Source organism: Triticum dicoccoides, chromosome 4A (assembly GCF_002162155.2).
Source record: "Triticum dicoccoides isolate Atlit2015 ecotype Zavitan chromosome 4A, WEW_v2.0, whole genome shotgun sequence".
Classification (NCBI taxonomy): domain Eukaryota; kingdom Viridiplantae; phylum Streptophyta; class Magnoliopsida; order Poales; family Poaceae; genus Triticum; species Triticum dicoccoides.
Window position 1 is genome coordinate 740,557,411 of NC_041386.1, and position 11,116 is coordinate 740,568,526.

The 11,116-nt window shown below is 44.9% G+C and overlaps 1 protein-coding gene across 1 annotated transcript; it reads right to left on the reverse strand.

Moving 5' to 3' along the window:
* Positions 1–8,000: 8,000 nt before the first annotated feature.
* Positions 8,001–10,370, reverse strand: LOC119284371 (histidine-containing phosphotransfer protein 1-like). Its single transcript, XM_037563519.1, has 5 exons — positions 10,314–10,370; positions 10,063–10,193; positions 9,906–9,974; positions 8,495–8,566; positions 8,001–8,067 (listed from the first exon to the last, which is right to left on the reverse strand). The coding sequence occupies exons 1-5, from the start codon at positions 10,368–10,370 to the stop codon at positions 8,001–8,003; spliced, it is 396 nt and encodes a 131-aa protein (XP_037419416.1).
* Between the last annotated feature and the right edge of the window lie 746 nt (positions 10,371–11,116).

Here is an 11,116-nt window from a genome sequence, read left to right on the forward strand (position 1 = left end):
AAAGGCTTTCGCCCCGCTTTATATATAAAGCACCAACCAACCACAATCTGATACAAACACACGCCACCACAACTCATGCACACACCCAAGGCTAGATACATAGGCGCTAGACGCAGCAACACCACACCCAGCCACTACAAGAGCTACCGGGATCCTCGACCGTGAACATGCCACCGCAAAGAGATGTAGCTGCAGACGATGAACCGTGAGCTTCAAGGCGGCGCCTTCAGGAAGGTTACGACACTTGAGTGCCGCCACCACCCGAACCGAGGGTCAGGGTTTCCCCTGGAGCAACACGATGGGCAATGAGGACCGCGACGGCGCCTTCAAGAAGGGGACGAACTCGCCGCCGCCGGACTGCCCAAAGGCAGAGCAGTTTTCACCCCGGTCCACGCTCACTGCCCCTGGCAAAGGTACGGAAGCCGCACCACCACCACCGATCGTCATCCCCCCAGCCACCACGCCGCCCACATGGCCATGGCCACCGGGCAGCACCTGAGCCACGGCCTCCGCCCGCGAGCATCGGGCTTCCACCACCAGAGCCGCCGCCCTGGCATCCAAGACCACCCCACCTCCTTCCACACGGACCACCAGACGCTGCTGTCAGAAAGGAGAGCCCTTTGGGCGAGAATGGGACCCAGCCGGCTGAAACAGGACAGGGGAAAGCCACCGGCGGCTGCCGGGCATGCCGCAGCCACCTCGCCATTTCTCGAACCGGGGTCGGGCCGCCGTCGCCACCCTTGGCAGCAGCAAAAATCCGGAGGCACCCCTGCCAACCCCCGGAGCGCCCCAATCACCGTGGCCAGCCAAAGGCGAGGAGCGTCGAGCCACCGTGCTCCACCCTCCGGCCGCGCCTCCGATCACAGCTCCAAGCACCCCAAGCATCAAGAGAGGGGGCCAAACTTCCTCTACTGCGCCGCCACCCCAACCAGCCGACATGGCCCCGGTTGAGGCGGCCGCCCGCAGCCCAAGACTTCCGAGGCCCGCACCGCTGGAGAAGTCAGATCAGGCCGAGCCGCCGCCAAAGTCGCAGCCGCCGTCCCTGACCACGAGCACGCACCACCATCTCCCACCTCCGCCAGGAAGGAAGGACCCGGCAGAGGTGGTCGCCCGCCCACAGCGCCGCCCGCGGCCCTCTCCGCCACAGGGCCAGATCCGGCCGAGGCGCCGCATCCAGACCCCGGGCACGACCCGCCTCGTTGCAGCCCACCACGCCCGCCGGAGAGCCCCGCGCCACCCGCGGAGCCACCGCCGCGCCGCCGCGTCCCGCGCTCCGCAGCGCCCTGGTCCAACCGCGTCGGCCTGCGCTAGTCCCGACCGCACAAGGGGGTGAGAATCCCCGCCGCCGCTGCCGCCGGCCGGGCTTCGCCCGGGCGCGCCCTCTGGCGGCGGCAGGAAGGGGGAGAGGGGAGGGAGAGAGGAGAGGCACCGGCGGCTAGGGTTCCTCCCCTGCCGCCCGCGGGGGCGCTAGAGGAGGGGGAGGGAGGAAAGGCTTGACTCCAGACAGAGTGATTAATGTTCATGATCGATGTTTGAACCTGTGACTACCTGAGAGGTGTTGTATCTTCCAAAGAGAAGAGAAGCTTGCTACCATTTAGCTGTGATCGCCACCAGAAACTCGTCTCCTCTCCGTGCTGAGGCTATGCGGTGGTGACGAGTTGCAATCAAAATGCTAAGTCCAACAGAATAACTTCATAACTTCTTCTCATCAATTAACAGAAATTAGAGAATACAATCCTTGTCGTACTAGCAATGATCTTGCTCAAAAATCCTCTCATTTGTTTAGCCAGCCCACCCTTTTTCTACGCTCTAATTTCTGGGGGCCAGATTTAGCTTGGGTGCCGTTTTAAATTGAATTTTCTGCTTTTTGAGATGTGATTTGCCAATTTTTTCTTGACTCTAAGGCTCAACCCGATTCATCTTCTCTTTCCTATTTTTTTCTTTTTGATACTAAAAATGGATAGTAGATGGTAAGATTTTTGTTACATCACAAAGAATTATGTACCTCCTTGTCAAAAAACGTCTTACATTATGGGACGGAGGGAGTAGCCAGTATAACAGAAAGACAACAAGACACGAGAGGACTAGCAAAAAAAATTACATTGAGAAATGTACTCTCCATCGTCCTTTGATTGTATGTGGTTGTCGAAGCTTCAAAATCGCAATGAACCAGAAGTAAGGGAAATTGACATGTACAAATGCCTTGCCATACCAGCCTTTAATTTGAAGACTGCAATGGCCACTCACTGCTAGAAATGAGACCTAGTCACCACGAAAAGAAAATCGGTTGACGCAACACCTAAACAACAAAAAGGCTTCCTTCACCACCAAGATTGGAGGTACCGGGTGATCGACACACCAACCTTCAGGATTCAAATAGAGTCAATATTTCTGGCAACGCATGTCCTCACATGTTGTTAGTTGGGGCCAAATAAGATGTCCTCGAGGTAGGGATAGGCCGGAGAGATTTTATTCTAGTGCACCATCGTCGCCACTACCTTGGTGATGCCGCCAGGAAACCAAATCCAAGGGGGGAAACGACCTACTAGAACTAAGAAAAACAGAAGGTGTGGATCCCCACGACAAAGCCGTCAGAAATGAGAGAGGAGATGGGGAGGCGGCATGGTGGAGACCCCACTTGGGCTTACCTCAAGTTACCACGCTTTAGGGCATCTCCAATGCAGATCACCAAATCACCCCCAAATGTTCAATGAACAAAAAAGCCATCGAACATGGCCCACCAATCTCTCCGGACAATCCAGACTGTCTGAAATCTCACAAACCGGAACCAAATCAAGATGGGGTACGGGAGCATCCTGAGAGTTCGCTGATGTCGTCAACTCAGCCTCGAACCCCGCCAAGAATCGAAGGGGAAAAACGACCTACTAGAACTAAGAAAAATAGAAGGGGTGGATCCCCACTCGACAAGGCCGCCGGACATGAGAGAGGAGAAGGGGAGGCGTCGTGGTGGAGACCCCACTTGGGCTTACCTCAAGTTACCACGCTTTAGTGCATCTCCAATGCAGATCACCATATCACCCCCAAATGTTCAATGAACAAAAAATCCATCGAACATGACTCACCAAATCTGTCCGGACAATCCAGACTGTCTAAAATCTCACAAACCGGAACCAAATCGAGATGGGGTATGGGAGCATCCGGAGAGTTCGCTGATGCCGTCAACTCAGCCTCGAACCCCGCCAAAAATCCACCTTTTCCTTTCCCCTCTTCTCTCTCCTCTCTTCATGGACAAGGGGCAAACAAGTAGGTTTAATGATTTTGTGGGTGGGGGTGGGGGTGGAGGGTGGGGTATAGCGATGGGTGGTCGACGCCCCGTCAGACGTGTCCGTGTATAATTTATCAGGTCCATTTGGTGATTCATGTTGGAGATACCATCAGTCCCATTCTATGATGTATGTGCCCCCAACAGACGACCTCCATCCCTCGATAGATGTTGCCATTGGCTACCTACTGGAGTGGTGCCACCCCTCAAGCACAAACAACTATTGAATAAATAGAATTGGTGAAGTGCGTCGATGGGGGGAGGGGGGCAAATGCCCCTGTCCACTCCATAATAGTGTTGACATATGTTCTGCAAATCATATTTTTTCGTGATTTATTCAGATATGTAGATGTATTGGGCCCTTATTTTTCTCCTAACTACTTAACCATCAAGAAAAGATAGGGAGGGTTTTTTAGTTGGCAAACAACCATTGTCGCCTTCCATCAGCTTCCCGATCGCAATACGAACTTCATCCTGCATTTTGGGCCGATCTTTAGCTGCCTCCCCGAGAATCCCGTTCTCCTTCTCGAGTTGTCTGATCCTCTCATCCTTCTTCAAGAGCTTTTCGTACATGCCACCGATCCAGTACCCTATTGAGCTGCCAGCAAAACTGATAACAGGCACACACAGGGCATGCAACCCACCCATCCCGTGGGGTTCGCCAGGGCCTGGCATGCTACGAATGGGGGCGTTGGAAAGGAGAAACAACGGAAAGAACAAGAGAAGAAGGAAGATTGGTACCTCTGGTCGCAGGAGAGAAGAAAGGAGTCGAGCACGAGCGTGTGGGTTCGTTGCTTCTGGAGGTATCGGGTTACGAATGGTACGAATGGTGACTTGGTGAGCCTCTGGAGCGGGTTTGGTGGGTATATGAGGAGCATCACCGTGTAAAACTCTGCAAAAAATAATTATTAGAAAAGGGATTTCCTAAATTATACCGGACAAAAAGCAAGGGACAAAAAGCCAAGCGCACGTGGGCTGGAGCTACGGGTGGTGTGCCACCATTTGAGTATGGAGTGGTCAGCAATGGTGTGGCTACTTCGCCTAGGGGCATTGAATGGGTGGCACATCGGAGCCGCCAGATGGGCCAAGCTGTTTCCCATGGTGTGGTCGCTGTTTGTTATGACCTTGCATGTTGGGGCTCGAAGAGGAGGGATCGGGGATGAGAGGAGATTAGAGATTATTTTTTTGTATCCATTACACTTGTACCAATGATGGGTTCATTTATTTGTATATTTCTTCTTGATACGGCAAGAATTCACCTTTTTGGAATAAAAAACTTAAAATAACAAAACATTGAATTTAGAAAAACACTGCCAACATTTGAATATGAAAAAAAAATAGATACGTGCACCGTAAAAGAGCAGATTTAAGATGTTAAATGTGTTGTGGGCAATTGCATAAGAAGGGCCGTTCGAAAATAAGATAAAGTTTAAAAAATTAAAAACCCAAGCCCACATGTCATGCGCCGAGGTAATCTGGTGACAATGATTTTATCCTTGATCATTTGTTTAGTTGCTAATTGTGCAGTGCCGCACAATGGGCCACCGTCTCACCAATTTGTGTGCTCCCTTAAGGGCACGAATGGGTCGTTATATTCCTCCCTTATAAACAAGGCCAGGTGTCCTTAACTTGCCGATGTGGGACTAAAACACCTTCTCGCGTGAACAAAGAACTGCACTCGTTCAGGTTAGGATGAGTTGGAACATGCCTGACGGCCTAACAAAACTCACCGGTGTACATGTTCAGAGTCTCTGTTTCTGCTTTTTGCTCATTTTGAAGTATCATTAGATGCTGCTGCTGCTCTGGCAGAGTAAAATCTCTCCAAGTTTTGTTTGTGGTGAAGCTGGGGTACACCCTTGATCAGTGGATCTTATCCAAAGAAAAATTATACTCGTAATGAATCATTTCTCATATAGTATCGACGTGATTGATACCATCAAACTATGCTTTGGGTAAACCATTCTTCTTGTTTGCATGAATGCAGTTACCAGTCTGGTCTTGGCTTTACTTTACTGGAACCCAGAATTAAACTACTCTATTGCAAACTTTTTGTGCTCCCTCTGTAACGAAATATGAGATTGTTTAGATCACTAAAGTAGCGATCTAAGCGATCTTAAATTTATTAACAGAGGGAGTATTTTACACTGAATGTGCTATGACCAAGGGTTAATTAATTAACTAGTTATAATTGATTTTTGTCGGTTAGTCCTGATCTAATGTTGCTCTTATTGATAAACATTAAACCAAATGATGCCTAATTCCACGTTGCTTCCTTTTAACTTTTCGATCTTCCACTCTTCCGATTCGACCATGATTTATTTGTTGGAGTCGCTTATTTTCAGTCGACGGAAAAGAAATTCAGTTGCAACCGATTATGTCCGTCATCGTCTATCTTTCCCCTATGTCCTTGACGTCGACCTGTTAGCTATGTATTTGAAAACATGTACATCATCTATTTTGAAACATGTTTACCATATATCAAAAAATGTTACACATTTATAATCAAAATTGACAACGTGTATTAAAAAAGTAGACATGTGTTAAAAATAAAAAATAAACAAAAATAAAAACCTATGAAAACTGAAAATAGAAACATAGAAAACCAAAGAGATATTAAACAGAAAAATAAGAACTAAAGAAAAACAAAGAAAAAACCAACAATAATAGTGAAAATCAATACGAATCATATATGTAAATAAATCAAAAACTCAGGCCGCAGGTAGGCATATTACTGGGCTGCACCGATGGAGCTATGGCAAGGCTCAAAGGGCTGTTGCCCGCCCTGGAGCAAAAATAATAATTGATAGCACTGCTTCTACCATCCCGCTGCCCAGTAGATTCGCGCTTATAACCCTAAAAAAACACAAAAGTAGACTCGCGGTTGAACCAGGGAGCCACGAATTAACGAGCGCTCATTCGGGAGCCTTGCAGCAATCAGCGTCACTTGGCGCGCTCTCAGCCATTCGCCACGTGTCACGCTCTGGGCGCTCCCTCCGGATTTTGTTTTATTATTTTTTCGCATGCGTTTTCGGCTTTTTAAACGGTTTTTTTCCGGATTTTTTTTTAAGTTTTGGTTTTTCATGGGTCTTCCCTAGCGTTTCAACCAAATTTTTTTTTGAGTCACTATTTAGTTTTCGCCAGAGGCACGGCCGTGCCGCTTGGAAATGAAAAAAAAACACGTTTTCTGTTATTTTTTCTTCCGCGAGAGGCACGGTTTTGCTTCCGCGAGAGGCACAATTGTGCTTTCACGAGAGTCACGGCTGTGCCTCTTGGAAATAAAAAAAACACGTTTTCTATTTTTTTCTTTCGCGAGAGGCACGGTTATGCTTTCACGAGAGTCACGGCCGTGCCTCCTCGAAAACGGGAAAAAGAAACACGTTTTCTTTTTTTTTCCTCCGCGAGAGGCATGATTTTGCTTCCGCGAGAGGCACGGTTGTGATTTCGTCAGAGGCACGGGCGTGCCTCTTTCGGAAAGGGAAAAAACCCGTGCTCCCAGTTCGGTTTTTTCGTCCGGTTTTTTCGCGAAAAGAAAGTTTGTCAAAACCTATCAACATGGGATCTAGTGTTGAAGATCTCGACGCGAGGAATCCAACGGCGAAAGCGGTTCGAGATTTGAACGCACGGTTTAAGAGATAAAACGTTTTGAATGAACGGATCTACGAAAAAAGGGAAAACTCCCAGGTTGCGACAAGTGGCGCACATGCAGCACGCCAGTTGTCGCAACTTGGGGGAGTTGGAGTGATCTCCGCAAGGAGTACTCCTTAACTAGTGATTTCGATTGAACCAAAGCTACTGGAGCTCTCGCAGTCTCAGCAGGCCAGGAATATGCTACCACAGATAATAAGCAAAACGATCACGGATGATTGTTATTTGACCACCAATAATTCCGAATGAAACTACGGACAGTACCACCAAAATCAAAACCAGATGAGCAGTTTGTCGCTTGACAGAACTATAGACCCCACAGAAGCAAACAACTCCATGCCATATATGCTAAATTGAGCATGTTCTACGACATCAAACACAATGTGCAATCAGAACATGCCGCTCCTGCTTTACTGCTCCGGTCTACAGTTTAGGACATGCTGCTGCAGCTGTATTTGAAAATAAGATAACACATTAGTTTCGCTAACCACAAACTTACTCAGAAGGAGGACCCAAAGAGTTAAACACAAAATAATTGTAAAGATTATGGCCATCATCCAGACAAGAAAGCAAATTATGAAGTCCATTAAATATCAATTTGTGACCTGTGATAAGTTTTGAGGCGACATGTCACCATTTCGAGGTACATGAGGCAAGATTCAGATGTCATATATACCAAAAACATTTATCTATGAACGAAGATTTTCAACTAAGATTCTGGTAGTCCTAGACACCAAGTAGTACCTCTAGGTACAAACTTGCCACAGAAAAAAATGCCCCTGCTTTTTGTTTTCCACAATTATCACAAGTAATTTAATGTCTGCCATGCAAACTAGTCGCATTCATTTCATTAACATGTCTATCTTCTGTTGTAATGCAGTACACTAACTGAATCCATAGCCTCATATCTACTGTTTAGTTCTACGTTTTGCATTTCAAGCAAACTTTAGAATAAAAAGAAAATTGTTTGGAGATTGCTATTCTATTTTACTGTAAAGTTACTTAGATTTCACTCACAAAAAAAAACGCTACTTAGATTTCAAGACAAGATAAAGAAATAAATACCTGAAGCCTATGGTATGAACATGCTGCACAGATCATAGAAATCATTTCTCAAAGAATCCAGTGTCTTCAGGCACCTGACAATCAGTAAGTTGTGAAGCTCGTTTCGAAATGCTCATGGCCATGTTATTAATTAGTAACTACTACAAATGCTAATGGCCATTACAATTTACCTCAATAAAAACAAACTCTGCACTGGTAGGATTATCTTAACAATCCTAAAGTATACAATCAACTAAATTATAATGGAGAAGATATATTCCTAACCCAAGAAAATCAGTGGAGTTAGCCAAATATGTCTATCCATAATGGCTGAATACATTCAGCCGATTACAAAAGCGATGAACATGCAACTCCGTCAATGTATACTCTGATAACACTAACCATAAGGAAATATGTTCCAGTAAGTGACTAGAGCACACTAGGATATCATATTCAAGACGAAGATTTCAGTAGCAAAATGAGTGAAAAAACAATAGTGACATGATGGCACAAGTTACTAACCCAACTTTGCTCTTCTCCTGACAACACACATGGAACTGAATACAAGTGTTCTTCACTCTCTGAGCACCAACACTGCGACATGCAATAGCATACAATGAGGAAAGACCCATAAAATCGCTTTAATGAAAGAAAATTAGCATGGTAGTTCTTTCCCTTCACTTCTGGCTCCTAAGCAAATAGATGTACCACCGAATTATGAAATTAACTAAATACAACTATGAAAGCCCAGTGTAAGCAAAGTGATATATCAATAGAGCAGATGCAATATGTAACATTGATCTAATAGGAGTTAATATTTTCAGTAACAGAAGTTTTAGTTTGTAATAACTGACATATAAGTTTGAAATGTGACACTATATAGAGTAGTGTTGACTGAATGGTTTCAAACTGTGATTCCATAGAAGTCATATGCATGTACCAAAAATATACCTAAACCTAGATTCATTAGGCAAGGGATCTATGTCATGCAAAGTTGTGATGATAAAGGAGAGGGTGATAATCCTGCCCAAATTAATTGTAAGAGCCCACTTTAAGAAGGTAAATGTGAAGTGCTACTCTTTGAGCCATCTAATCTCTGCAGGGCAAATGTTGCTGGATTTAAATCATTAAGCACCACAACAGCTGAATGGATGTCAACCTCCGAATAATTAATTGGACGAACCGCTTAGCAAGGTGGATCTGGAGTACTACTCATGGAGCTATGTGATTTATACTAAGTGGATCATATTTATAGGATCTAATTTATAGAATGATACAACTGCCAAGGTTTTTTGGATCCAAATCATAAAGTACTACAATAGCCAAACTATATGTCCAATTTACATCATAGAATAGTACAATGGTCAAACGGTTTGTCAGATCTTAATCATACATCAGATCTAAACAATAAAACAGTACTACGAATGAACAGTTTGTCAGATGTAAATTATAAAACAGTAAAAACACCGAAAGATTTTTTGCATAGATATAATAAAACAATATAACGACAAAACGATTGTCGGATCTAAATCATACAACAGTACAAGGACCAAACGAATGTCAAAAACTCCCCAAATTAATTGGAAGATCTCAAGTGCTAAATGTTAAGCTAGCCGGGGTGTATGGAATGGATAATTTTTGTCGGGTCTATGAAAAATCACTACAACTTGCCAAACTGATATCAACCCTCCCCATATTTATCTCAATCCATACTCGTTGAGCCGCCCGGTCAATTCAGGAAATTGACCACCCTTGCCATAAAACACAGACAATAATTCTCCCCCAACATTATAGGATGCCCTACGATGGATATAGCTGGGAACTAAATACCCACTTTTCATGCCAGGACACAAAAAACTACTATAGTCCTGATACATACTACTGCACAAACACATACGAAGAGGACATGGAAGAAGAAGAAAAGTGCCCTCACCATGCACTGTTTCCCCGGAGTTGATCCACAAATGTGTCCACCTTGCCATAGTCTACACATGGTTGGTCCCTGCACAAACATAAACCGAATGCCCAAGTAAGAAGCCAAATCAAACCACCCTACACTAATGATCAGATCACATGACATGGCAACATACAATTGCTTGGCGAGCTCGCCAATGATATGCTCACCCTCCTCGCAGAAAAGCATGACAACCTTGGCAACGAAGTCTGGGTTGCCCTCGTCTTGGAGCATCTCAAGCTGCCGGAACTGATCGTCCAGTAAACCCTAACCCACCAAAGAACAAAAGAAAAAACATCGTAATCCGTCAATTAATATTTTGTTACACATCCACCTTGGGAGAAACTAGAATCCACACAAATGGCATCGAAATTGTACATAGCTCACCGCAGTGAACATGTTGGCCACAAGGGTGCTGAGTTGGTTTGACTCCGCCGCCGCCATGGCTACCCACAGCAAGGAGTTCAGTTAGCAGGGAGGAGAAAGGCTAAGCGATGAGTGGAAAAATGAGGGTGATGTGGTAATGGATGGAGATTGGGATTGAGTTGGTGTGGTATATATAGGAGAATTTGATTACCAATTCATTGGCCATCGCTAGAAACGGAGGGCTGCCATTCCATATTTTTATGGCCTCAGTTATTTCTTCTTTTGTCCTTTCACTGGCTGTCGCTGGAAATGGACGACTACCCTTCTTTCTCTTTATTACTCTCATGTATTTCCTTTTTTACCTTTCTTATGTGGAAATGCCACCTTTTGATTAATTTTAGTTAATATTTTATATCAATCAAATGCCTTACTTGATTTGACTGGTTAGATCCAGGCATAGTTTCATTGGTTACCTTTCATTTGCCTCTCGCTTTCCAGGATGTTGAATATTAAACTTTTTTGTGGGAAAATATTAAATTGTTTCGATTATTATGAGATCATTAAGTTTTACGTGATATGATTGATGGGATGTAGGAATAGTTCATTAGATACCTTTTATTTCCTTTTCTCATTTGGAGCAAGTCACTAATTTGACTGGCTAGATCCATTGCTATTTTCGTTGGATGCCTTTTATGCTCCAGCTTTTACTTATCTGTTTACATATCATCCTCATTAACATAATCATATAATTATATATAGTAGTCAATGTGGATTACGACCATATAGGGATAATGGTGGCAATGCTATGTGCTAAATATTTGTGG